The sequence below is a fragment of the Dasypus novemcinctus genome, chromosome 11 (genome assembly GCF_030445035.2).
Source record: "Dasypus novemcinctus isolate mDasNov1 chromosome 11, mDasNov1.1.hap2, whole genome shotgun sequence".
NCBI classification, from domain to species: Eukaryota; Metazoa; Chordata; class Mammalia; order Cingulata; family Dasypodidae; genus Dasypus; species Dasypus novemcinctus.
The window spans coordinates 3,336,325-3,361,418 of NC_080683.1; the positions used below are offsets into that span (position 1 = coordinate 3,336,325).

At 72.2% G+C, this 25,094-nt stretch overlaps 3 protein-coding genes across 3 annotated transcripts in view; 2 read left to right on the forward strand and 1 right to left on the reverse strand.

Moving 5' to 3' along the window:
* Window positions 1-470: 470 nt before the first annotated feature.
* LOC101436657 (complement C4A (Chido/Rodgers blood group)) lies at window positions 471-13,732 on the forward strand. The gene is made up of 41 exons (XM_058306515.2): window positions 471-614; window positions 730-928; window positions 1,088-1,289; window positions 1,418-1,488; window positions 1,571-1,659; window positions 1,910-1,992; window positions 2,141-2,237; window positions 2,353-2,458; window positions 2,540-2,672; window positions 3,031-3,146; window positions 3,259-3,438; window positions 3,520-3,705; window positions 4,599-4,784; window positions 4,929-5,087; window positions 5,333-5,459; window positions 5,558-5,632; window positions 5,842-6,039; window positions 6,121-6,232; window positions 6,320-6,390; window positions 6,638-6,777; window positions 6,868-7,077; window positions 7,581-7,632; window positions 7,724-7,813; window positions 7,917-8,126; window positions 8,333-8,408; window positions 8,534-8,690; window positions 8,779-8,895; window positions 8,985-9,156; window positions 9,321-9,553; window positions 9,625-9,792; window positions 10,086-10,145; window positions 10,539-10,632; window positions 10,706-10,892; window positions 10,987-11,077; window positions 11,163-11,237; window positions 12,270-12,372; window positions 12,526-12,615; window positions 12,698-12,796; window positions 12,931-13,014; window positions 13,231-13,363; window positions 13,464-13,732. Exons 1-41 carry the CDS (start codon window positions 550-552, stop codon window positions 13,603-13,605), a joined length of 5,238 nt encoding a protein of 1,745 aa, XP_058162498.1. The 5' UTR covers window positions 471-549; the 3' UTR covers window positions 13,606-13,732.
* An 80-nt stretch (window positions 13,733-13,812) lies between these two features.
* CYP21A2 (cytochrome P450 family 21 subfamily A member 2) lies at window positions 13,813-18,725 on the forward strand. The gene is made up of 10 exons (XM_004452383.4): window positions 13,813-16,574; window positions 16,656-16,745; window positions 16,826-16,980; window positions 17,072-17,167; window positions 17,266-17,367; window positions 17,460-17,546; window positions 17,666-17,866; window positions 17,999-18,177; window positions 18,251-18,354; window positions 18,449-18,725. Exons 1-10 carry the CDS (start codon window positions 16,376-16,378, stop codon window positions 18,706-18,708), a joined length of 1,473 nt encoding a protein of 490 aa, XP_004452440.1. The 5' UTR covers window positions 13,813-16,375; the 3' UTR covers window positions 18,709-18,725.
* TNXB (tenascin XB) overlaps window positions 18,720-25,094 on the reverse strand; it is a 59,048-nt gene continuing 52,673 nt past the window's right edge. Inside the window, 14 exon segments of the mRNA XM_058306514.2 lie at window positions 18,720-19,005; window positions 19,271-19,434; window positions 19,754-19,915; window positions 19,991-20,087; window positions 20,180-20,331; window positions 20,426-20,558; window positions 20,646-20,776; window positions 20,872-21,015; window positions 21,111-21,230; window positions 21,577-21,720; window positions 21,810-21,932; window positions 22,130-22,465; window positions 22,964-23,287; window positions 24,241-24,525. Coding sequence (XP_058162497.1) covers window positions 18,904-19,005; window positions 19,271-19,434; window positions 19,754-19,915; window positions 19,991-20,087; window positions 20,180-20,331; window positions 20,426-20,558; window positions 20,646-20,776; window positions 20,872-21,015; window positions 21,111-21,230; window positions 21,577-21,720; window positions 21,810-21,932; window positions 22,130-22,465; window positions 22,964-23,287; window positions 24,241-24,525 — 2,417 coding nt within the window. The 3' untranslated portion in view covers window positions 18,720-18,903.

The window sequence follows — 25,094 nt, forward strand, 5'->3', positions numbered from 1 at the left end:
TGAGCAGAGATAAAGCCAAACCAAGGCCTGCGCCCGCAGTGTTTGGGGGGAGGTGAGCTTTGGCGCTGAGGTCGGGCCTCCCTCTGGGGGTGGGGCGTGCCTGAACCCCAGACCACAGAACGCGTTAGGACCTACGGGAAGCTAACACCTAGCACTGGGTTTCCATGGGGTGCGGGTCGGACAAGTGGCTTATCAACCCTCTTTGCCTTGTTGGGATCCCTGAACGCCCAGCACGTCCGTGCACGTGTCGTGAGCAGGTGCACTCACACCAGTGGCGGGTGACGCCCGGGGGACTGGGGCGAGAAGGGCCAGCAGAGGACAGGCTAGCTCTCTGTGCCCCATGATTCCCTCAGACTCCCCCAGAGCCCCAGTCGTCGGAGCTGCACCCCCAACACTGGGCCCGGGGCCAGTTGCATTTCTTGGCTGTCACGTGGTTTCCCGGCTCAGCTGGGCCAGGGGAGGGGCAAGGTCCAGAGCCAACCCTGTCCTGAGCCCTCGGCTGGCCAGAAAGCAGCAGCAGGCAGACGGGCTGAGCCTCGAGCCTGCAGCATGAGGCTCCTCTGGGGCCTGCTGTGGGCCTCCGGCCTCTTCGCCTTGTCTCTGCAGGAGCCCAGGTCCGGCGGGCAGGATGCGAGCGCGTGGGCGGGCAGGGCCGGCGACGGCAGAGGGGCTGAGGGACTGCCAGGGGGGGCACAGAAGGCAGCTGCCGACCCTCGCCTCTTCCCGCAGACTTGTCCTGTTTTCCCCCTCGGTGGTTAACCTGGGGGTCCCCCTAACTGTGGGGGTGCTGGTCCAAGAGGTGCCCCGAGGACAGGAGGTGAAAGGATCAGTGTACCTGAGGAACCCATCCAACAGTAAGGTCCTCTGCTCCCCGGAGGTGGGCTTCACCCTCAGCTCAGAAAAGGACGTCGCCCTGCTCAGCCTGCAGGTGACCGCCGCGGGGCTCGCCGCTCCCCTCTGTCAGCGCGGCAGCGTCTTTGTTTCTGCTCCCCGGCCCCCCCTCCTCCACAGCCTGGCCCCCTTCCGTGTCTCTCCGACTGTCCTTGTCCTGCTCTGGCCCTGACCTGTCCCCTCCCTATCCTGGCAGGTGCCCCTGAAGGACATACAGGCCTGTGGCCTGCTCAGCCTGCTGGGAGAGCCCACGGTGCAGCTGGTGGCCCAGTCGCCGTGGCTGAGGAGCGCGCTGAACAGAAGGACAGACACCCAGGGCGTCAACCTGCTCTTCTCCTCCCGCCGGGGCCACCTCTTCCTGCAGACGGACCAGCCCATCTACAACCCGGGCGGGCGCGGTGAGCGCCGCACTCCTTCCCCGCCGCCGCGGGCCAGGCCGGAGGGGCAGGGCCTGGGAGGGCGGCTCAGGCAAACGCCCCCCCTCGGCCCGGCGACCCCCACTCACCCCTTGCCCTCCCCTCCGCAGTCCGGTACCGGGTCTTCGCGCTGGATCAGAAGATGCGCCCGGCTGCTGACACCCTCACGGTGACCGTGCAGGTGAGCCCCTGCCCCGGCCCCCGCCCCCGCCGCCCGGCGCAGCCCCCCGCCCCCACCCTCCTGACCCCGTCTCCCTGCCCAGAACTCTCAAGGCCTCCGCGTGCGCAAGAGGGAGGTGTTCGCGCCCTCCGCCATCTTCCAGGACGACTTCGTGATCCCCGACATCTCAGAGTGAGCCCCCTGGCCCGGCCCTGCCCCCAGTGCCACCGCCCTGCGGCCCCCTGCCTCTGTACCCCGACACGCAGTCCTGAGCGCCCCAGCCCGGCCCTGCCCCCAGTGCCGCGGCCCCGGGCCCATGGCCCCCTGCCTCTGTACCCCGACACGCAGTCCTGAGAGCCCCCGGCCCGCGGCCTCTTCCCGGGAGCTGGCCGCTGGCCGGCCGGGGACCCGGCCGGGCACTGAGGCCCCTCTGTGCCCACAGGCCGGGGACCTGGAGGATCTCCGCCCGCTTCTCGGACAGCGTGCAGTCCAACAGCAGCACCGAGTTTGAGGTGAAGAAGTATGGTGAGAGCTGGGGCGGCTGCCTGCACCCCTGCCGAGGGGAGGAGGGGGAAGGAGAGGGCGCGGGCGGCCGGGGAGCCGCGGGGCCACGTCTCTGGGGGCGCCTTCGACGGGGCCCTGAGCTGGAGTCTGACCTGCCGCCCCTCCCCAGTTCTCCCCAACTTTGAGGTGAAGATCCTCCCTGGCAAGCCCTACATCCTGACGGCACCTGGCCTTCTTGGGGACATCGAGTTAGACATCCAGGCCAGGTGAGCGCCCCGCCCGCCAGCGGGCCCGCACTCCCGGGGCGCGAGGTGCTGGGCGCCTGTGCCCTCCGCAGCTCCAGCCCGGCCTCCTGCCAGGCTCGCACGCCTCTGCCCACAGGTACGTCTACGGGAAGCCCGTGCAGGGCATAGCCTATGTGCGCTTCGGGCTCCTGAGTGGGGACGGCCAGAAGACTTTCCTTCGGGGCCTGGAGCACCAAGCCAAGGTGAGAAGGAGGGTGAGGGCCGCGGGAGGGGGAGAGCAGGGCCCCCGGGCTCACCCGCTGCCCTCGGCTTCCCTGCCTCAGCTGGTCGACGGCCAGAGCCACGTCTCCCTCTCCGAGGCCGAGTTCCAAGGGGCCCTGGAGAAGGTCAACGTTGGAGTCGCTGACCTGCCCGGTCTGCGGCTCTATGTAGCCGCGGCCATCATCGAGTCTCCAGGTGAGCCTGCGCCCGCCGAGCCCACCCTCCGCTCCCCGGCTCTCCCACTCCCCCACACTTCCTCCACCTCTCTCGGACCCAAGGCCAGGAAAGACCCAGGAGGCTCTGTTTCCCGCCAGCTCTGCCCCTGGGGACTTCTGCCCCTTCCCTCCATACCAGCACTTATTTCTTTCCCCATTCGTTCATTCATTCGTTCGTAAGTTAATTTACGACACGTGGAGCACCGCCGTGTGAGGGAAAGCGGGGAGATGGGCAGCCCAGGGTGCTGGCTGTCTGGGGGCCGGCCGAGGCCGCCCTCGCCCTCCGGCCCCTCTCTGCCTGCTCGCGCCTCCACGCCTGCCCGCCCCGTGCCTTGCAGGTGGGGAGCTGGAGGAGGCAGAGCTCACCTCCTGGCGCTTCATGTCCTCGCCCTTCTCCTTGGACCTTAGCAACACCAAGCGACACCTTGTGCCGGGGGCCCCCTTTCTACTGCAGGTTCCTGCGGAGGGGGAAGGGGGCGGGGAGGGCAGGCGGCCGGGAAGGAAGAGGACGCTCGGCCTGGCCCTGCCGCCCTCGCCCGCGGTGACCTCGCCCGCTGCCCCCTCAGGCCCTGGTCCGCGACATGTCCGGCTCCCCGGCCTCTGGCGTCCCTGTCAAAGTGGCCGCCGCTGTGTCTTCCCCGGGCTCTGCTCCCCAAACCCACGACTTCCAACAAAACACTGACAGGAGCGGGCAGGTCAGCGTCCCCGTGGCCATCCCCCCGGCCATCCAGGAGCTGCAGCTCCTGGTAAGATCCTCCAGCCCTTGGCGGGCGGGCACAGAGGGCGGGGGGCTGCCGCTGACCGTCCCTCGCCCGCCCTCCCCCCAGGTGTCAGCCGGCTCCCCCTACCCAGACACGGCGCGGCTCGCCGTGAGGGCCCCGCCCCCAGGAGGCCTGGGCTTTCTGTCCATCGAGAGGCTGGACGCTCGACCCCCCCGCGTCGGGGACACCCTCAACCTGAACCTGCGAGCCGTGGGCATCGGCGGGGCCACCGTCGCTCACTACTACTACATGGTGTGCAGGAGCAGGGCCTGGAGGGCCGGCTGTGGAGGGGCGGGGCGTGGAGGGCCGTGGCATGGAGGGGAGGGGTGGGGTGTGGAGGGGCGGGGCGTGGAGGGGCGTGGCATGGAGGGGAGGGGTGGGGCATGGGGGGGCAGGGCGGGGAGGAGCTGGGCAGGGAGTGGAGGGGCGTGGCGTGGAGGGGCCGGCTGTGGAGGGGCGGGGTGTAGAGGGGAGGGGTGGGGCGTGGAGGGGCGGGGCGTGGAGGGGTGGGGAGTGGAGGAGCTGGGCCTTGAGGGGCGGAGTGGGGAGGAGCCGGGCGGGGAGTGGAGGGGCGTGGCGTGGAGGGGTGCAGCATGGAGTGGAGGGGTGGGGCGTGGAGGGGCGTGGCATGGAGGGGAGGAGTGGGGCGTGGAGGAGCTGGGCCTGGAGGGGTGGGGCGGGGTGTGGAGGGGCTGGGCCTGGAGGGGCGGAGTGGGGAGGAGCCGGGCGGGGAGTGGAGGGGCATGGCGTGGAGGGGCGGGGTGTGGAGGGGCCTGGAGGGGTGGGGCAGGGCGTGGAGGGGCCAGGCGTGGAGGGGAGGGGCCGGGCCTGGAGGGGTGGGGTGGGGAGGAGCCAGGCGGGGCCTGGAGAGGCTGTGGAAGGCTGGGCGTGGAGGAGCAGGGCCTGGAGGGGCGGGGTGGGGAGGACCCGGACAGGGAGTGGAGGGGCGGGGCATGGAGGGGCGTGGCATGGAGGGGAGGGGTGGGGCGTGGAGGGGCAGGACGGGGAGGAGCCGGGCAGGGAGTGGAGGGGCGTGGCGTGGAGGGGCCTGGCGTGGAGGGGCCGGGCGTGGAGGGGCCGGGTGTGGAGCGGCCTGGGCTGCAGCCGAACAGGACACGCTCACGCCCCTTGGCTCCTCGTCGCAGGTCCTCTCCCGGGGTGAGATCGTGTCCATGAACCGAGAGCCCGGGAAGGCCCTGACCGCGGTCTCCGTGCTCGTGGACCATCGCCTGGCGCCCTCCTTCTACGTCGTGGCCTTCTACTATCACAAGGGCCACCCGGTCGCCAACTCCCTCCGAGTGGACGTGCAGGCCGGGGCCTGTGAGGGCAAGGTAACGGGGCGGGGAGGGGGGCGCGCGGGTGGGAGGGGGGGCACGGGCACGAGGGCGGGACGTGGCGGGACGGCAAGCAGGGCGTGGGTCTGTCTGGGGCGCGCTCCCCCACTCTGACCGCCCCCCACCTCTCGCCCCCGCCAGCTGGAGCTGAGCGTGGGTGGTGCCAAGGAGTATCACCCTGGGGAGACGGTGAAGCTCCACCTGCAGACAGACTCGCCAGCCATGGTGGCGCTGGGGGCTGTGGACACGGCGCTGTACGCTGTGGGCAGCAGGTCCCACAAGCCCTTGAGCATGGCCAAGGTTTGTCCAGACCCTCCCCCTGCCCTGCCTGCGCCCCTGGCTTGCCCCCCCTCAGCCCCAGGCCCTCAGCCAAGCCCCAGGGCCCCCCCAGGCCCCCCGAGGCTCCTCGGTTGGCCCCAGCCTTGGCTCCCATCGCTCCCCTGGCCCTCGGCCTGGCTCTGCCCACGCCGTCTCCCTGCCGTGTTGGCCGGTCACGCCCCGGCCCCCCGCCACTCGCCCCCCACGCCCCCGCCTCCCCTTGCCAGGTCTTTGAAGTCATGAACAGCTACAACCTCGGCTGTGGCCCCGGGGGAGGGGACAACGCCCCCCGGGTGTTCGAGGCTGCAGGCCTGGCCTTCTCCGATGGGGACCGACTGACCTCAGTCAGGAAAAGTGAGAGCGGGGGAGAGGGGGACAGGGGGAAGGTGAGGAAGGAGGGCCTGAGGGGTGCAGGGCGGGCGGGTGGCACCCACAGGCCTGCTCGCCCCCAGGTCTGAGCTGCCCGCAGGAGAAGAAAGGGCGGAGAAAGAGAGACGTGAACATCCAGAAGGCGTTCCACGAGAAGCGTGAGTGCGGGGGCCCTGGCCGCTCCTGCAGCCTCCCCTGATGCCGGGGCCGGCGGTCCCCCCCCCCACCGCTCTGCCCCTGGCGAGCCCTCTCCCCCAGCCGCTCTCCCCTCTCGGGTCTCGCAGGGCCGGTCGGCCTGTGCCTGGGGGCGGGTGGGGCCAGGGCGTCCCCTTTCTGATGGCGTGCTCACGCTCGCCCCTGCCCGCAGTGGGCCAGTACGCCTCCCCGACGGCCAGGCGCTGCTGCCAGGACGGGCTGACGCGGCTGCCCATGGTGCGCTCCTGCGAGCAGCGCGCGGCCCGCGTGCTCCTGCCCGCCTGCCAGGAGCCCTTCCTGGCCTGCTGCCAGTTCGCGGAAGACCTGCGCAAGCGGGCCCGGACCCAGGGCCAGGGGGGCCCTGCCCGAGGTGAGGGACCCTGCCCGAGGGGAGGGGCCGCAGGGCTGGGGGCTCAGAGGGCGGCCCCCCTCACTGCCGCCCCTTCCCCAGCCCTGGGCGTGCTGCAGGAGGAGGACCTGATGGACGAGGACGACATCCCCCTGCGCAGCTTCTTCCCGGAGAACTGGCTCTGGAACCTGGAGCGAGTGGAGCGCTCGCGCACGTGAGGGCGGGCGGCGGGCCTGGCCTGCCTCTGGCCGTGCAGGGCCTGCCCCGGGCGTGACGGGCTTCTCCGCCTTCCCCCCCACAGGCTGACCCACATCGTGCCCGACTCGCTGACCACGTGGGAGGTCCACGGGGTGAGCCTGTCCCCGAGCACAGGTGAGGCCGCCCCGGACCCAGGCTCCCCGTGCCCTCTCCACGGGCGGCCTGTCCGCGGCGTCCCCCTGGGCTGGCTGGCCGCGCTCTGCGCTCCCAGCAGCGCCCCTGTGCGCGAGGCCTTGTGCCCTGGCCCCGCCCCCGACGGCCCCGCCCCCGACGGCCCCGCCCCCGACGGCCCCGCCCTCTGACGGCCCCGCCCCTGAAGGCCCCGCCTCTGATGGCCCCGCCCTCTGACGGCCCCTGACAGGTCTGTGCGTGGCCGCGCCGGCCCGGTTCCGCGTGTTCCGAGACTTCCACCTGCACCTCCGCCTGCCGGTCGCCGTGCGCCGCTTCGAGCAGCTCGAGCTCCGGCCCGTTCTCTACAACTACCTGGACAACAACCTGACCGTGAGGGCCTGGGGGGCCTGAGCGCGGGGGCCGGGGTCGGGGTGCGCGTGGCCCGGGGCTCCAGCCATCCCCCCCGTCCTCCCGCCCCAGGTGAGCGTCCACGTGTCCCCCGTGGAGGGGCTGTGCCTGGCCGGGGGTGGAGGCCTGGCCCAGCAGGTGCTGGTCCCCGCGGGCTCCGCCCGGCCCGTCGCCTTCTCCATGGTGCCCATGGCGGCCGCCGCCGTGTCCCTGAAGGTGGTGGCTCGAGGGACCACCGAGTTCCCCGTGGGGGATGCCGTGTCTAAGGTGCTGCACATTCAGGTGAGGGGCGCGGCCCCACGCAGCTTCACCCCCGCCCCAGCACCCGCGCCGCCGGGACAGGGCCAGCGCGCAAGCGCCAGGCCCGGGTCTGTCCACAGGGTCTCCAGTCCTGCCCGACCCTGGCCCTGCGGGCGAAGCGCAGGGCCACGGGGGTCAGACGAGGGAAGGGGCGGGGCCAGGCGAGGGAGGGGCGGGACCAGGCGAGGGGCGGGGCCGGGCGAGGGAGGGGCGGGCTCGGGCGAGGGAGGGGCGGGGCCAGGCGAGGGGCGGGGCCGGGCGAGGGAGGGGCGGGGCCAGACGGGGAGGGGAGGGGGCGGGGCCGGGCGAGGGAGGGGGCGGGCTCGGGGCCCGGCGAGGGGCGGGGCCGGGCGAGGGAGGGGAGGGGAGGGGCCAGACGGGGAGGGGAGGGGGCGGGCTCGGGCCGGCGAGGGGCGGGGTCAGGCGAGGCAGGGGGTGGGCTCGGGGCCCCGTCCTCTCGCTCACGGCTGCTTCCCCTGAGACAGAAAGAAGGGGCCGTCTTCAGGGAGGAGATCGTCTACGACCTCAACCCGCTGGGTGAGTGCCCCTCCTGCCCGCCCCCTCCTAAGGGGCTGGGAGAGGCGGGACGAGGACCGCAGGGTAGACTCGCAATGCCCCCTCTCCGCAGACCGCCGGGGCCGGAGCTTGGAAATCCCCGGCAGCTCGGATCCCAACATGATCCCCGACGGAGACTTCAGCAGCTACGTCAGGGTCACAGGTGGGGCCGCCGTCCGCGTCACGAGAGCCCTGCGGCCCCGCGGGGCCCCGCCCCTCCGGCCCGGGCGCCCCTGACCCACTCTCCGTCCCCCCCCTCCCTGCAGCCTCGGACCCACTGGACACCCTGGGCTCCGAGGGGGCCTTGTCGCCGGGGGGCCTGTCCTCTCTGCTGAGGCTTCCCCAAGGCTGCGGGGAGCAAACCATGACCCTCCTGGCGCCAACGCTGGCCGCCTCCCGCTACCTGGACAAGACAGAGCAGTGGAGCAGACTGCCCCCCGAGACCAAGGACCACGCCGTGGACCTGATCCAGAAAGGTTCTGGGTGGGGGCGGGCAGGCCTGAGGGCAGGGCCCCTGATGGAAGGTTCTGGGTGCAGGGGCCGGCAGGCCTGAGGGCAGGGCCGCTTGTGGAAGGCGGGCAGCCAGGAGGCCGACGGGAAGAGGGGGCCCTGAGCAGGCAGGGCCTTGGCCATGAGTCCAGTAAAGTGGGCGTGGCCTCAGCAGCCGCCCTTGCTCTCCCAGGCTACATGCGCATCCAGCAGTTCCGGAAGTCAGACGGCTCCTATGGGGCGTGGCTGAGCCGGGACAGCAGTACCTGGTGAGGCTGGGGGCGTGAGGCCAGAGCCGGCACGCGGGGCTGGGGGCAGACCGAGTGCCGTGGGGCCTGGGGCCGTCCCCCGGAGGCCTGGACCCCGTGCCCAGCCACCCCTTCCTCCCCTCCAGGCTCACGGCCTTTGTCCTGAAGGTGCTGAGCTTGGCCCAGAATCAGGTGGGCGACCCTCCGGAAAAGCTGCAGGACACAGTCAGGTGGCTGCTGCCCCAGCAGCAGGCCGACGGTTCCTTCCACGACCCCTGCCCAGTCATCCACAGGGGCATGCAGGTGCGGGGCCAGGAGGCGGGGCTGGGGGTGCCCGCGACAGGCGCCGGCCGTGCCCCCTCCCGGCTGACGTCTTCTTCCCCCCCACCAGGGGGGCTTGGTGGGAAATGACGAGACCGTGGCGCTCACGGCCTTTGTGGTCATCGCGCTGCACCACGGGCTGGCCACCCTCCAGGACAAGGGCACCGAGGAGCTGAAGCAGAGAGTGGTGAGGACGGCGGGAGGCCCCCACGCCCCCTGCTTCTCCGGAACGCAGGCATCCAGCCCCCAGCCCACCCGCCCCCTTTCTTTTCCCAGGAAACTGCTATCTCGGAGGCAAACGCGTTCCTGGGGAGGGAGGTCGGCGCAGGGCTCCTGGGCGCCCACGCGGCCGCCATCTCGGCCTATGCCCTGACGCTGAGTGGCGCCCCCGAGGACCTGCGCACCGTTGCCCACAACAGCCTCATGGCCATGGCCGAGGAGACCGGGGGTGAGGACGCAGGGTCCTGGGGTGGGCCCGGGTCCCGCAGGGCGGGAGCAAACGAAGGCCTGATAAGAGCTCAGGGCCTAGCTGGGGGCTGGGCGCAGCGGGGGGCCCGGCCGCGTGGCCGGGGACCAGGCCCTTAGGGTGCCCTGGCTTCCCCCTCGCTGCAGATTACCTGTACTGGGGCTCCGTCGCCGGCTCTGTGGACAGCGCCGCGCCGGCTACCCCGGCCCCCCCGGGCCCGTCGGGCCCCGTGCCCCAGGCCCCCGCCCTGTGGATCGAAACCACGGCCTACGGGCTGCTGCACCTGCTGCTGCGGGAAGGCAAAGGGACGGCCGCTGACCGGGCCGCGGCCTGGCTCACCCGCCAGGGCAGCTTCCAGGGCGGCTTCCGCAGCACCCAGGTAGGCGCCGCCCCGGGAGCCGGGGCGCGGGGGTCCTGAGACCGCGCGCCCGAGCCCTGGCCCCTCCCCAGGACACGGTGATGGCCCTGGACGCCCTGTCTGCGTACTGGATCGCCGCCCACACCACCGAGCAGCGCGGCCTGAACGTGACCCTCAGCTCCGTGGGCCGCAGCGGGCCCCAGTCCCACGTGCTGCAGCTGAACAACCACCAGACCAAGGGGTTGGAGGAGGAGCTGCAGGTGAGCCTGCCCGCCCCGGGCCGCCCCGCCCACCATGGGGTGCCCGGGTGCCTCCTGCAGAACCTGCTGGCGGCCACGCGGCTGCGGGGCCCGGGAGCGTCACCTGACCGCCGCGCGCGGCTGTCTCTGCCGTAGAACACCCCTGCAGGGCCGAGCCAAAGGGCTTTGGGAGACGAGCGCCCACTCTAAGCTGGTGGCAGCGTGAGGGGTGGTCGTTCTGGGGAGGCAGTGAGGGGAGCGGCAGCCAGGCCTTCCCACGCTTCTGAGCCCCCTGTCCCTTCTGTTCCTGGAAGTTTTCCTTGGGCAGCAAGATTACCGTGAAGGTGGGAGGAAACAGCCGAGGCACCTTGAAGGTGAGAGCCTGCAGCCTGGGCGCCAGGCCGGGGCGGGCATGGGGGCCGGGGCCAAGGGCGGGGGCCGCAGCTGCTGCGGGAGGGTGGGTGGCTCCGCGCCGGGATGTGCCCCCTCGCCCCGGGCTCGGCCCCCTCCGGGCGCCTCTCGTGTCCGTGCCCTTCCCCTGCCTCTTGTGCCAGGGGCTCAGCTTGCTCTCCCCTCCCGCAGCCTCTCCCCAGGGCGCGTCAGCCTGCGTCCCCCCCACCCCAGCACCTGCAGGGGCCTTGGTGTCCGTGCCCGGTTACAGACTGCCCAGTGGTGGGGGGCTCAAGGCCACGAACCTCTCGGCCGGGGGGGGTTGCCCTTGGCTGTGCCCAAATGTCCCGTGTCCCCCCCGCCCCTTGCCGAGCCAGCTCCTGCGTACCTACAACGTCCTGGACGTGGACAACACGACCTGCCAGGACCTGGGCATCGAGGTGACAGTGATGGGCCACGTCGAATACACGAGTGAGTGCGGGGTCAGGAGGCCGGGGCGCCGGGGCCGCCGGGCCGAGCCCTGACCACTACGCCTCCCGGGCAGTGGCAGCCAACGAGGACTACGAGGACTACGAGTACGGGGAGACCCCGGCCCGGGACGACCCGGGCGCGCACCCCCAGCCCGTGACGCCCCTGCAGCTGTTCGAGGGGCGGCGCAGCCGGCGCAGGAGGGAGGTGCCCAAGGTGGCGGAGGAGCAGGAGCCCCGAGTGCAGTACACCGTGTGCATCTGGTGAGCGGGGCGGCGTGCGGGGGCAAGGCGGGGCGCGGCGGGGGCGGGGGGCGCCTGCAGCGGGCGACCCTGGACGCGGCCCGGCCCTCCCCAGGCGCACAGGCAAGGCGGGGCTCTCCGGCATGGCCATCGCCGACATCGCCCTCCTGAGCGGCTTCCAGGTGCTGCGCGCCGACCTGGAGAAGGTACTGCCCGCCCCGCCCCGCGGCCCCGCCCCGGCCCCCGCCCCCGCGGTGCTGGGCCGCCCAGTGACCGCCTCCCTCCCCGCAGCTGACCTCCCTCTCTGACCGCTACGTGAGCCACTTTGAGACCGAGGGGCCCCACGTGCTGCTCTACTTCGACTCGGTGAGGGGGCGCGGCTCGGGAGGGCCTCGAGGGCGCCGGGCCTCCAGCTCCACGCCCCGTGGCTTCTCCGGGGAGCTGGAAACCGCGGCAGGGAGGAGGGCGAGAGCGGGACTTAGTGTGACCGTGGTGGCCGGGCCGGGCTTCCGGGGAGCAGGGCAGGCTGGGCCCCCCAGGAGGACCACAGCCAGCCCGAGGGCAGGGGCAGGAAGGTGTCAGAGGGCGCACTCCTAGGGCCACCGATGCCTGTGCTGAGCTGACGGGCCCCCCGGTTTTCTGGCTTCTGTTTTTGGTATTGAAATATGTTTTCTTTACCTGAAGCGATGGTGGTGATAAATAATAATTGTTTTCTTTCTTTTCATGGCTTTATTTGGCTAAAAGAAAGAATTGTCAACCCTCTGACGGGATGCTTTTTTGTTTTGAAACTGACCGGGAGGCACTGTGAGCAAGGCGCGGTGCCGGCGCTGGGCAGGTGTTTGGGAGTCAGAGCCCCCCACCCGTGTGCAGAGCACCCTGGCCACCAGCCTGCGGGGCCAGTGGAGCAGGCGGGACGAGCTCGGTGGGACGAGCTCGACGGAGAACGGGCAGCAGGAAGGTTCCTGGCAGGCGGCGGCCCGGCGGCCGTGGGGAGGGGCCCGGACAGAGCAGGGCAGGCGCGCCTGGCGTCAGGGGCGGCCTCTCGGGGTCCCAGAGGAGAAGGAAAGGCCGGGGCTGTGCGTTCCGGTGGGGAGTCCTCGGCCTGGGAGGGTTTGGCGAGAGCCAGAGCGTGTTTGAGGCCGGGGAGTGCCGGGCTGGGCTGTGCTTCCGGGAGGAAGGAGGAGGACGCAGGGGGCCCAGGAGGCCTGGGGCGGCGGCTCGGGGGGCGAGCCCAGGGGGCGCGAGGGCCACAGAAGGCCACCCGCGGGCAGCGAGTCATCAGGGACCTTGGGGAGTGGCTTCTGGGGGTCTGGCGGCGGGTGGTGACTGGAGATGAGCCGCCTCCGCCCAGGATGCCGGCCCGTGGCTGGCCCTGACCGCCCTCCCGCCCGGTGCCAGGTGCCCGCCTCCCGGGAGTGCGTAGGCTTCGGCGCGGTGCAGGAGGTGCCCGTGGGGCTGGTGCAGCCGGCCAGCGCCACGCTGTACGACTACTACAACCCCGGTGAGCGCGGCCGCCGCGGCCGCCCCGCGCCTGGCCACGGGGAGGCGTGGGCGGGCGCGCGGGGCGTCCCGGGAGTCCTGCGCATCCTGGGCCCAGCGCCCGGCGGGCGCAGAGGAAGGCCCGAGCCCAGCAACGCACTCTGCCTTCCTCCAGAGCGCAAGTGTTCCGTGTTCTACGGGGCGCCCAGTAAGAGCAAGCTCTTGTCCACTCTGTGCTCGGCCGACGTCTGCCAGTGCGCTGAGGGTGAGGCGGGGGGCCGGGGCGGGGGCGGCGGGGGCAGCGGGGCCGGGGCTGCCAGCTGCTCCATGTGGGCCCTTGGCTGCAGGGAAGTGCCCGCGCCAGCGCCGCGCCCTGGAGCGGGGGCTGCAGGAGGAGGACGGCTACCGGATGAAGTTTGCCTGCTACGACCCCCGCGTGGAGTACGGTCAGTCCCCCCGCCGCCCCGGCTCCGGCCCGTACTCGGGCCTGTCCAGTTCCGCCCACGCCCCTCCGGCCCACTGCCCCTCTGCTCCCCCAGGTCACCTGCCCTTCCTCCCTCTCTCCCTCCCTCCCTCCCAGGCTTCCTGGTGAAGGTTCTGCGAGAGGATGGCAGAGCTGCTTTCCGCCTCTTCGAGGCTAAGATCACCCAGATGCTGCACTTCAGTATGCAGGGCCCTTGGGGGGCCGGGGCGGGCCTGGGGGAGGGCTGAGGGGCCGGGGTGGGGCGTCCCCGTGGGCCAAGCTCCCGCGCCCCCTGCTGCCTGGGAGCTCCGGACTTGCCGTCGCTAGGAGGGCCTGGCGCCTCCCTGGCGGCGAGTGGGGGGGACTGTGCGCCGAGTCCCGCGCCCTCTGCCATCTCGCGTGCGCGTCACCCCCCAGCCAAGGACACCAAGGCCTCCGCCGGGCACACAAGGAACTTCCTGGTCCGAGCCTCTTGCCGCCTGCGCCTGGAGCCCGGGAAGGAGTACCTGCTCATGGGCCTGGACGGCTCCACCCTGGACCTCAAGGGAGAGTGCGTCCCCGGCCCGGCCGCCTGCCTCGCGCCCCTGCCCCCAGGCCCTCACGCCTGCCCACCCCCTGCCCCTGGCTGACGGCCCCTCTGCCCCCTGCAGCCCCCAATACCTGCTGGACTCCAACAGCTGGATCGAGGAGGTGCCGTCAGAGCGCCTGTGCCAGAGCACCCGCCAGCGGGCGGCCTGCGCCCAGTTCAACGACTTCCTCCACGAGTACGGCACTCAGGGCTGCCAGGTGTAGCAGCTGCTTTCCTGGCGTCCTCGGAGGGAGCGCAGCCGGGCAAGGGCGGTGCCCAGAGGCGCCGCGGCTGCTCCCTGCGCACAGCCCCCGGGCAGGGCAGAGGCACAATAAAGGCCTTTGGCAGCCACGTGTCAGCGTGTGTCTCCAGGAGCGAGCGCGGGCCCTCCTGCCCTTCCCGGGCCTCGGGGCCCAGCCGGGCTTGCAGAGACTCGGGCTGGAAAGGCCTCGGGGGGTTCTGCTGGGCCAGAGCCCTCCGGGGCGCTAGGGAGTACAGCCCAACACGCACCGCCCTGAGCGGGCTGCGGCCCAGCGGCGGGCTCCGAGGGTCCAGTCCGCACTGGGGTGGCCCTTGAGCTGGGCCCCAGGCCCTCCCCGGCCCGGGGGTGGCTGCCACGCCAGCGCGGCCACTGCAGCCTGGCGAGCCGCGGCCCAGCCACACGCCCCCGCGCCCCCCCCGTATTTGCACATTTGGCAGTGCTGGGTCTGTTGCTTTTAGCTGAGCCCCCTCTGTGGACGACCTGTTAGCAGTGGCCCTCCAAACTCGATCCCGTTATCAGTGGCCTTCACTCGGCCCGAGTTGTGCAATCCTCAGATCTGACGACATCTTCATCCAGATATCAATTTTAAACAAGCCAGAAGGCCGCTCCCGATGGGCTTGCCAGACCCTGAGCGGGCTGTCTGACGCTGCCCTCCCGCCCGCCTGGCCTGCCTCTGGTGGCACCCCTGAGGTGGTCAGGGACGACCCAGAAACGTGAAGATATTTAGCGAGCTGTTTTGATGGAAACTGAAACAATCCAACCACCTCTCATTCAATCATTCCACAGAAATCCACGGGCCTCTCGCTCCATGCCATGCCCTCGGGAACCAGCTGTTCACGCACTCGCTCCGGGGGCTCCCCCGGGGGATATGCAGTCCCTGCCCTCTGGAGAAGGTGTGATGTAGGAGCCACAGAGACTCAACTAACGCAGGGACCGCTAACCGTGTCAGGGCAGTGTCAGCAGAGGGGCGGGGAGGGCCTGGGGGAGTGCCCTCTAACGCTGAAGGCCAGGAGGCGGCGGCAGAGCGCGGGCAGAGGAGAGAACAAGAGGGCGGGGCAGGCGGGCCAGGGCGTGAGTCCGCCGTGTCTGGGGTCTGGGTTTGGAGGTGGGGGTGCTTGAGTGGAGCCCGTTTATAAGGGCTGCGCCCATGAGCGCCCCGGCCTCCTGGGTCACTCCTCGAGTCGAGGCCCCTCTGCCTCCGTGCTGCCTTGAGGCCATCCGATCTCCCGCAGCTTCTCAGGGGCGTCCTGGGGCTGTCTGCCCATCAGACCGCTCTCCCAGCGCCTCCCCAGGGGCCGGGGACCCCTTTGCTAGAGCCGTGGCAAGGCACGGCCTGGGGCCATGAGGCCGACACAAGGAAGGTGGAGCTTTTGGCGCCCGACGCTGTAAAGTCCCACCTTCCCTTCCCACCGTTCCTGGGCACAGGCAGGCTGAGCCTCTTTCCCCAGGACCCCCAGCGCTGACCCAGTGGGGGGGCGCAGTACAGCCGGGATTCCGACAGACTGGCGGCCCAGGCAAAGCCCCGAGGGAAGAAGGGCCGCCTGCGTGGCTGCTGCAGGCCGACGGTCAGCCAGGCCAGCCGGGGACGGGGCCCGGGGCAGCGGGGCCATCAGGTCCCTTCCAAGCCCTCCCATGCTTCCCAGGAGCCCTGGCCTCACTGACACCTTCCCCCAAGCCCCTCAACTGCCTCCTCGTCCTTGAGAGTCCTTGGTCATGATTGGGCTCCCGGAATGAGGGGCCCCTGATCCCGGGACTTGGGAACCGGTGGGGATGTGCCCAGTTGTTCCGGGCACTCTCTCCCTGGGGCTGGATGTGTGCGTGGACTTGGACCCTGAAGGCAGTTCTGTTCTGCCTGCCCCCGGGAGAGGAGCCGCTGGCATGCAGAGGCAGAGAGAGGAGGAGGAGCCCCGGAGCCAGGAGCCGACCCCGGCCTGGCCTGCCAAGAGAGCAAGGCCACCTGCCTGCTTCCCTGCTCTTCAGTTTGTGAAATAACCCTGTATTTGTGTAACACCTTGCATTTGGGGCGCGAGCCAGCTCAAGCTGGCCTCTTTTTCCCTGCAACCGGAGAGAGGGGCCCCTGGTGGTTAAGGCACAGCTTCTGCAGCCAGATCGGCAGGCCCGGCTCCGCTCCCGGGTGTGAGGGTGTGAGTCTCGGGCCAGCTGCTCTCCCCTCAGCTCGGGTGAGGCCGAGTCCTGGGAGAGCGCTCTGCACAGCCTGCGGCCCGCGGTCAGCGCTCACCAGGGCCCTGCCACTCTCTCCCGGTGGCTTTGGCGGGTGAGAGGGAGTGCTATTAGCATGTGCCCGGGCAAACCAGCGCCCAGGGCTAAGCAAACCCCGCCCTGCGCACAGCACCAACTCCTCTCGTCGCCTTCTGCTCCTCGGGCAACCCAGAGGCACAGCAGGCAGTGGCTGCCGTTTTCTCTGCGAGGTGCGCTTTTCAGCGACCCTGGACACGGGGTGTGTGCGTGGGTGAGGGGCGAGAGCACCCCGGCCGGGCACCGGGCGCGTTTCCCGCGTGGCTGATGTGGGGCGGAAGAGCTTGCGCTGGCGGCAGGAGAAAGGTCAGGGCTGCTTCTGCCTCCCTCCCTTCGTGATGGATGGCAAGACTTTTGAAACGTGGACACCCCAAGGCCAAGAGAAACTTCAAGAACATGTTACATGAAAGAGGGTGTCTGGGGGTGGGCCCGGGGATATAAGGAGCCGCGCCAGGCCCTGCGCGCAGCCTCCGGCCATGCTGCTCCTGGCGCTGCTGCTGCTGAGCCTGCTGGCGGCCGCCCGCCTGCTGTGGGGCCAGTGGCGGCTCAGGCCCCTGCACCTGCCGCCGCGGGTCCCGGGCCTGCTGCACCTGCGGCAGCCTGACCTCCCCGGCCACCTGCTGGGCCTGGCCCGCCAGTTCGGCCCCGTCTACCGACTCCGCCTCAGTCTGCAAGGTGAGCGCCGGCTCCCACCCGGCCCCGGCGGCCCGCGGGCGGGCTGCGCCCCCTGCGGACACCCGCTTTGGCTCTCCCCAGAGGTGGTGGTGCTCAACTCCAAGAGGACCATCGAGGACGCCATGATCAAGAAGTGGGTGGACTTCGCTGGCAGACCCCGGATGCTCTCCTGTAAGGGCCCTCCCGGGAGGCAGAGGCGGGGCCGGCCCTCGGCCTCCTCCCTCGGGCTCACCCCCTGCCGTCCCCCTCAGACAAGCTGGTGTCCCCGGCCGAGCAGGACCTGTCGCTGGGGGACTACTCCCCGCTGTGGAAGGCGCACAAGAAGCTGGCGCGCTCGGCCCTGCTGCTGGGCGTCCGCGGCTCGATGGAGCCCCTGGTGGAGCAGCTGACCCAGGAGTTCTGCGAGGTGAGGCCGGGCTCCCCCAGCGCCCCAGGGCCGCCTCCCCCGTCCCAGCAGAGCGCCCGCCCGGTGCTCAGCGCCTGCTCCTCCTCCCCAGCGCATGAGAGCGCGGGCCGGCGCCCCCGTGGACATCCAGAGGGAGTTCTCCTTGCTCACCTGCAGCGTCATCTCTTGCCTCACCTTCGGAGTCAAGGTCAAGGCTCTGTTGCCCTCACGTACCCTGGGGCCCTCCCCCACCCCTCGGGCCCCCGGCCGGGCCTGAACCCCACGGGTTCCCTCCTTCCCGGGCAGGACGCCGCCACAGTGCGCCCCATTCATGACTGCGTCCAGGAGCTGATGAGAACCTGGGACCACTGGTCCGTCCAAATCCTGGACGTCATTCCCTTTCTCAGGGTGAGGGGGCGCCCCGACACGCCTGGGCCCTGGGAGGGAGCTGGGGTGGGGCGGGGAACTCTCCAGCAGCCGCGCTCCTGCTTCCCGCCCAGTTCTTCCCCAACCCCGGCCTGCAGAGGCTGAGGCGGGCCATGCGCACCAGGGACCGCATCGTGGAGCAGCAGCTGAGGCGGCACAAGGTGAGGCGCGCAGCGAGGCCCTGCGGGGGCTGGGCAGCTTCTGGCAGACTCCTCTGTCCTGGCCTGGCGCGCCGGCCCTCCCAGGTCCCCCCTCAGCCCGCTCGGTCCCCCACCCCCAGGAGAGCCTGGTGCCGGGCCAGTGGAGGGACATGACGGACTACATGCTGCACGGGGTGTGGAAGCAGAGCGCGGAGGAGGGCGCCGGGCAGCTCCTGGAAGGCCACGTGCACATGGCCGTGGTGGACCTTTTCATCGGGGGCACCGAAACCACTGCCACCACCCTGTCCTGGGCCCTGGCGTTCTTGCTTCACCACCCGGAGGTGTGCCCTGGGGGCTGCCCCCGGGCTGGCCCTGCTCTAGGGGGCCCGCGTGGGTGGCCGGGGGCACTGCAGAGGCTGGGCGGCTGCGGGTGGGCTGCGACACACGACACCAGGCTCGCGCCCCCCTCTCAGATTCTGCGGCGACTGCAGGAGGAGCTGGACCGCGAGCTGGGCCCGGCTGACCCCGGATCCCGGGTCCCCTACAAGGAGCGCGCGCGGCTGCCCCTGCTCAACGCCACCATCTCCGAGGTGCTGCGCCTGCGCCCGGTCGTGCCCCTCGCCTTGCCCCACCGCACCAGGCGGCCCAGCAGGTGAGCCGAGGGGGCGGGGGCGGCGGGAGTGCCCCGCGGGGGCTCTGCCACGCTAAGCGTGCCCTCCGCGCAGCATCTTCGGCTACCACATCCCCGAGGGCACCGTCGTCATCCCCAACCTGCAGGCCGCCCACCTCGACGAGACGGTCTGGGAGGAGCCACACGAGTTCCGGCCGGGTACGCGTTGGGGGGGCCGAGTGGCGCGGGGGCGGCAGGGGCGGGGGTCGTCCCGACGGCCGCGGAAGCCGCACGTCTGCCCCTCCGCCCGCAGACCGCTTCCTGGAGCCGGGCGCGGGCCCCGGCGGGCTGCCCTTCGGCTGCGGGGCGCGCGTGTGCCTGGGCGAGCCGCTGGCGCGCCTGGAGCTCTTCGTGGTGCTGGCGCACGTGCTGCGGGCCTTCACGCCGCTGCCGCCCGCGGGCGCCCTGCCCGCGCTGCAGCCCCAGCCCTGGGGCGGCATCAACCTCAAGGTGCAGCCCTTCCAGGTGCGGCTGCAGCCCCGGGACCACCCGGGGCCGGGGGCGCGCCAGTGACGGCCGGAAGGGCGCTTTCTCCTTTTATTGCTCCCAGACAGGCCCCCCTCCCCCCTGTAAACATGGTGCTGCGAGGTCGCCCCCGCGGAGAAGGCGCCCCCGGGGCTGGGCGGGGACGCGGCCCTGCCTCTCCTCTCGCGGGACCCCTCAGTGCTCGGCAGTCGGGCTGGGGCGCCCGAGAGGTGGGCGGCGGGCTCAGCCTCCCCCTGCCGGGGGCCGGTAGCTCCTCGGCCTCAGCTTCATCTCCGTGAAGGGCACGGAGAACTCGAAGCCCTTCCAGTCGTACCAGCTCACCCCCTGGGAAGGAGGTGTCGAGTCAGCGCCAGAGCCTCCGTCGCTGCCCCTCTGGCCGCAGGGCGTTCCCAGAAATCCACCCGCCTTCTCCGCCCTCGGGGCCTGAGCCGGGCCTTCCCACCCAATAAATCATCCCTCCCGGTGACGCGGCCAGGCTGGCGTTATTCCCCCACTTCACAGACGGGCCCGGGGCTCCGCCGCCCCTCCCGTGCCGCCGCCGCGCCGCAACCCCCGCCCCCCAGCAGGGCGCTGCCTCCCCGGGCCTTGCCTGGTGGTCCACGGTGCTCCCGTAGAGCCCGTTGAGGTTGGCGTAGTGGCAGTTCTTGTACCACCAGGCCCCGCGGTAGGACACGGCGCAGGAGATGAGCAGGTTGTTGGGGTCTCGGTCGCGGGTGGAGAAGACGCTGCCGCTGTGGTAGCTCATGGAGTCCCCTGGGCCGGACGGGCAGGAGCTGTGAGGGCCTCTGCGCCCCCGCGCGCCCCTCACCGTGGGCCTGGCCGCCCCGTGGCCCACCCCGCGGCCGCGCGCCCCCGAGCGCCCCTCACCGCCTCCCCGTGACCCGCCCCGTGGCTGCGCGACCCCGCGCACCCCTCACCGCCGACCCGTGGCCCGCCCCATGGCCCGCCCCGCGGCCGCGCGCCCCCGTTGCCACAGCCCCGCGGCCCCGCGCGCCCCTCACCGCCGCCCCGCGGCCCCGCACGCCCCTGCGCGCCCCTCGCTGCCGCCCCGCGCGCCCCCGCGCGCCCTCACCGGCGGTGCCATGGTAGCCCTCCAGGTGCAGGCGGTAGAAGTCAGCGGCCGAGGCCACGCGGAAGGAGTCGTACTGCGCGAACACGGCCTCGGCGCCCGCGCGCAGGTCCACGCGCATCGAGTAGTCCCCGGCTTGCGTCAGGCTGTGCAGGGCCTCGTTGCCTGGGGCGGGAGCAGCCCGCGTCACGCCCGAGCCCGCGCCCCTCCCCGGCCCCCCGGCCCTAGTGCAGCACTGACCCAGCCAGAACTCCCTGGAGACGTTCCCGAAGCCCTGCGCGTAATCCTCCCAGTCCCGCCAGAAGTCCGTCTGTCCGTCCATGCGGCGCTGAAACACCTGGGGGGCAGGCGGGGGGCGTCAGCCTCTGGCCCGGGGCGGCAGACCCGCACCGCCCGCCCGGTGCCCACCCGGCGCCCGCCGCCACCCACCAGCCAGCCGCCCTGGTCCGTCTCCATGTCGCAGAACACGCTGAGCGGCCGCTCGCGGTTGCCGTTGAGGAAGATGGTGGTGGTCCGCGAGGGCCCGGCCCCGTTCTGCATCTCCTCCCCGCAGTCCCGGGGGAACGGGATCCGCAGGCCGCCTGCGGGGCGGGCGGGGAGGGGCCCCGGTCGTTTTCCAGACCCCAGACCCGGCCGCCCCGCCGCCCCCACCCCGCCCCCAGCACAGCCGCGAACCTGTGGTGAAGGACGTGGCCACGGGCGGGCTGAAGCTCTCGCCCCACATGGCCCGGAGGCGCGCGCTGTAGCGGGTGGAGGGGAAGAGCCCCCCGAGCCGGTGAGAGGTGAGCCCTCCCGGGAGCAGGATCTCCTGTGGGACAGACACCGGCAGATCAGGGCCAGGCAGCAGCCCCGGGGGCCCGCTGGGGGGTCTGGCCTGCAGGACGGGGCTGGGCACCTGCGTCCGCCAGCCAGGTGTGTCGAAGCTGAGCAGGTAGCCCGTGGGCGGGGTCTGGGGTTCCGTCCAGGTGAGCAGGGCCGAGCGGGGCGTCACTTCCTTGGCCTCCAAGTCCTGGGGGGGGTCTAGCCCTGGGAGGGGACAGGGGGGAAGGGAAGATGGGGCTGAGCTCGCCCAGCTCACCCACAGCTCCCCCCTCCGGCCCTCACGCCCCGGGGGCCCGTACCTGTGGTGAAGGTGATGCTGGCCGGGGAGGTGAAGTTGGGGCCCCGGAGGCCGCGCACAGTGGCCGTGTAGTTGGTGTGGAGCTCCAGGCCGCTTAGGGGGTAGTCCACGGCCACGCCCGGGGCAGAGCCCTGCACAGGGGGGGCTGGGAGCGGGGGCGCCATCAGCTCCCGCCCGCCGGCCACCCTCCGCTGCGCCCGCCCTGAGCAAGCTCCCCACAGGGCCCCGGGGCCCACTCACCCCCCGGGGCCGACACCCGGACGTTGTATGTGTCCACAGGCTTCTGCGGGGCCTTCCAGTGCAGCAGGGCTGACCCCTCGGTCAGGTTCAGGGCGCGCAGCTGGGTGGGGCCGTCGGGCACTGGGAGAGGGGCGGGGGCTCAGGGCCGCCCTGCCGGCTGCGCTGCGCCTCCTGCCCGCCCCGGCCCCTGCCCGCCCGGCCCCAGTCCACCCCGGCCCCGGCCCGCCCTGGCCCCTGCCCACCCCGCCCCTGCCCCTGCTCGCCTGGCCCCTGCCCGCCCGGCCCCAGCCCGCCCCTGCCCGCCCGGCCCCTGCCCACCTGGCCCCTGCCCCTGCCTGCCCGGCCCCACCCCGCCCCTGCCCCTGCCCACCCAGCCCCTGCCCGCCCGGCCCCAGCCCGCCTCTTCCCCAGCCTGCCCGGCCCCACCCCGCCCCTGCCCCTGCCCGCCCGGCCCCTGCCCGCTCACCCGTGGTGAGGAAGCCTGTGAGGGGCTCGCTCTCCTCAAAGCCGCGGACGGAGACCACGGTCACCTCGTAGCGCGCGCCCGGGACCAGCCCCCGGAGCGTCTGCGTCCGGGTCTGGCCGTCCACCTGCACGCTCTGCGGCTCCCCTGGGGACACGCCGGGGCGGGGGTCACCACGGGCCCCAAGAGGCATGGGGCCGGCGAGGGGAGGACACGGGGCGGGCACAGGCGGTCACCTCCGTCCGCCAGCTGGTAGGAGACTTTGAAGCCGTCCACTCTGGACGGCGGGGGCGTCCAGCTGACCTTGGCTGAGGTCTCCCCGACGTCACTGAACTGCAGGCCGTGGGGGCTTTCCAGCACTGGGAGGGGGTGCCAAGGAACGGCAGTGAAGGCGCGGGCCGGGGGCTCCTGCCCCGGGGCTCTTGCTCCCTGTCTGCCCGGGCCCCGCCATCCCCGCTGTGCTCTCGCCACCCCTTTCCTCTCGACCCTCAAGACGCGGTCGCTGCAGACCTCTCCGAGCCCCCTGGCTGGGCCCGCGGTCCCCGCTGGGGCTCACCCGGGCTGAGGGTGCGGGCGGTGCCCTGGACGCTGTCGGCCTTGTGCGGCCCGCGCAGCCCGTACAGCGTCAGGCTGTACAGGGTCCCCGGCTTCAGGTCCCTGAGCACGGCCGAGCGCCGCGGCCCGGGCACCGTCAGCTCCCGCTGCAGCAGGGGCCGCGGGCGCGTGTCCAGGGTGCTCAGGGACGGCACCCCGAAGCGGAGCAGGAACGAGTCGAAGGCTCCGGGCGGGGCCTCCCAGGTGAGCCGCAGGGAGCTGGTGGTCACGTCGGTCACCGACAGCTGGGACACGCGGGGCCCCGGCTCGCCTGGGGTCTGACCGGCCGGCGCCTGTCCTGGGGGGAGGGAAGGGTTTGAGGACGGGAGCCCACTGGCACCGGGACCTGGGCAGTGCCTCCTGCCACCCGAGCCCCTGAGCCCTCCCTGCATCCTGGACAACGAGAGGCACCCCGGCAGCATCGCGCGCCAGCGCAGGTGGGCAGGGGGCTGCCAGCCCAGCCCGCCTCCTGCAGTGGCGCCCCCCCCCCCCCCGCAGCCCTCCTGGCCACCCCTGGCACCTGTGTGCCCTCCCCTGCCCCGGGAGGCCGGGCAGCAGGGCCCCCCCGCTCCCCTCCCAGCCACCCCTGGCACCCGTGTGCCCTCCTCTGGCCCTGGGAGGCTGGGCAGCAGAGCCCCCCCGCGCCCCCCTGGCCACCCCTGGCACCCGCACGCCCTCCCCTGCCCCGGGAGGCCGGGCAACAGGGCCCTTCACGACCCCCCCCGGCCACCCCTGGCACCCGCACGCCCTCCCCTGCCCCGGGAGGCCGGGCAGCAGGGCCCCGGCCCGGCGGTACCTGTGGTGCCCTCGGCAGACACAGGCCCCAGGCGCCGCCCGCCGCGCAGGCCATAGAGGGAGAAGGCGTAGGAGGTGCTGGGCTCCAGGCCCGAGACCAGCAGCTGGCTCTGGTCCCCCCCCACGAGCAGCGCCTGCGGCTGCCCGGCCGCGTCCCTGTACTGCACCACGAAGGAGTCGAAGGCGCCCCGGGCCACTGTCCACGAGAGGCGCAGGGCGTCGGGGCTTCTGTCGGTCACTGCCAGGGCCCCCAGGAGGGGCTCCTCAGGGGGCGGTGGGGCCTGCGTGGCGGGGGGCGGCGCGGCCGGCGTGTCCTCTTCCCGGGCTGTGGGGGAGAGGCCGGGGCGCTGAGCGGGGCGGCCACGGGCTCCCCTTCTCCCCCTCGCTCCCCCCAGGGGCTGCCGCTCTCGCCCCGGGGCTGCGGTGGGCCGGGCAGCGGGAGGACGGCAGGATGGAGGCCTTCCCTTGAATCCCGGGGCCTGTCGTTGCCTGCTTCCCCTTCCCACCCCACCGTCCCGTCGCACCCGCCTTCGGACCCACCCCCAGCCCGGGCAGCCTGCTCTGAAAACCTGAGCCAGGAATCCCGGGCACCCCCTGCGCCCAGTGCCCACGGAGCCCCGTCCCGGGGAGCCGAAGAGGAAGCCGGCGGAGCCGCCTGGAGCACGGCCGGGCGACCCCCCAGGCCAGGCGCGCTGCACTGGGCCGGAAACCGCCAGGGCAGGAACCTGCTCCCGAGCCACCCCTCTTACTGGTTTCTGGTTTCCCTCCCCGTAGCTTTCCAGTAATTCTCCATCGGAAGAACAAAAGTCAGAAATCAAAGGGTAGGGGAACGTTACTCCTATCCTTACAGAAATCGAAGGGATGGTGAGAACTATTATGGACGGTTGTTTACTAACAAATCAGATAGTTTTGAAACGGGCAGGTTTCTGGAAATGGGCAAGTGCCCTAAATGGGGTCAAGGGGAAATAGGAGACCTCGACAGACCACTGCTCCTCTTGAACGCGCTGCTCCCGGCCCGTCCACGGGAGAGGGGGCCGCCTGCTGGGAGCTAAGAGCCGCCCCGTGGCGGGCACGGCTGGGGCTGCGGCTCGGCCTTTCCTCCCGGCTCCTGCCACCGACCCCTTCGCCAGCACTGGCGCTGCGGGACACGCCCTGCCTCCCGGGCCCCTGCCCAGGGCGCCCCCTGCCCCTCCTGCCGGTGCCCTCGTCTTAAGCCCACGGCGCGAGGAGGCGCGTCGGGCCGGCCGGCCAGGGCCAGCGGCGCAGCCCCCCACTCACCCGTCTCTCCCAGGGTGGTGGCGGGGCCCAGGCGCTTTCCTCCAAGGAGCCCGTAGAGCAGAAACTTGTACTTCCTGCCAGGCTGCAGGCCCGCTATGGTGACCGTGCGCTGCTCTCCGGCCACGGGCACTGCCTGGGGCTGCCCATCCGGGTCCCGGTACTGGACCACGAAGGAGTCGAAGGGGCCCTGGGCCACCGTCCACGAGAGGCGCAGCGAGTCTGAGGTCTCGTCGGTCACTGCCAGGTCCCCCAGGCGGGGCGGGGGCTGCTCCTTCTCCCGCGGAGCTGTGGGGGGGGTTGGGGTGGGGGAGAGAACATCTCAGTCAAGAGCTGCTTGACCCCAGCCCTGGCAACCCATGGGGAGCCCCCTGAGGGCACGGGCCTGCTGGGAAGGAGGCCGCCAGCCAGGCCCCCCTCCGCGGACCACTGCCCAAAGCCCCGCCTGCCCTCAGCAACCCGCCCGCTTCCATCAGGGGTGCGGTGGGTGCCGCAACGGCCATCTCGTGAGAGAAGGGGCGGCCGGGGTGCGGGGAAAGGCCTCAGCGCAGGGCCTTGGTTTCCCCTGACCCTGTCTCCCTGACCAGGGCAGTGACCGGAGCCAAAAGACCCCCGAAGGGTGTCTGGGTAGCCAGGGAGACGCCCCAAAGCAGGGAGAGCCGGGCTGGGTGGCCGCCTCCCGCGCCGTCTGCCGGCCCTCCCTTCCGCTGGTCCTCCCCGCCCTGCACTGACACTGCTGGACCTGGGCAGCCGGGGGTGGGCTGTGGGGCAGGGGCCAGCCAGGGGCAGAGCTGGGAGAGCCAAGGCGGGGAGCCTCTCCTGGCCCGGGGCAGAGGGCCCTGACCCAGAAGATCAGA

What these genes read in the sequence shown, in the direction of transcription:
- CYP21A2 (XM_004452383.4), top strand. Translation starts at nt 16,376, where the DNA reads ATGCTGCTCCTGGCGCTGCTGCTGCTGAGCCTGCTGGCGGCCGCCCGC. An exon ending in GCCTCACCTTCGGAGTCAAG is followed by an intron (nt 17,168 to 17,265) that starts GTCAAGGCTCTG and finishes CTTCCCGGGCAG; the next exon opens with GACGCCGCCACAGTGCGCCC. An exon ending in GCCACACGAGTTCCGGCCGG is followed by an intron (nt 18,355 to 18,448) that starts GTACGCGTTGGG and finishes CTCCGCCCGCAG; the next exon opens with ACCGCTTCCTGGAGCCGGGC.
- LOC101436657 (XM_058306515.2), top strand. Translation starts at nt 550, where the DNA reads ATGAGGCTCCTCTGGGGCCTGCTGTGGGCCTCCGGCCTCTTCGCCTTG. An exon ending in GGCCATCATCGAGTCTCCAG is followed by an intron (nt 2,673 to 3,030) that starts GTGAGCCTGCGC and finishes CGTGCCTTGCAG; the next exon opens with GTGGGGAGCTGGAGGAGGCA. An exon ending in CACCCAGATGCTGCACTTCA is followed by an intron (nt 13,015 to 13,230) that starts GTATGCAGGGCC and finishes GTCACCCCCCAG; the next exon opens with CCAAGGACACCAAGGCCTCC.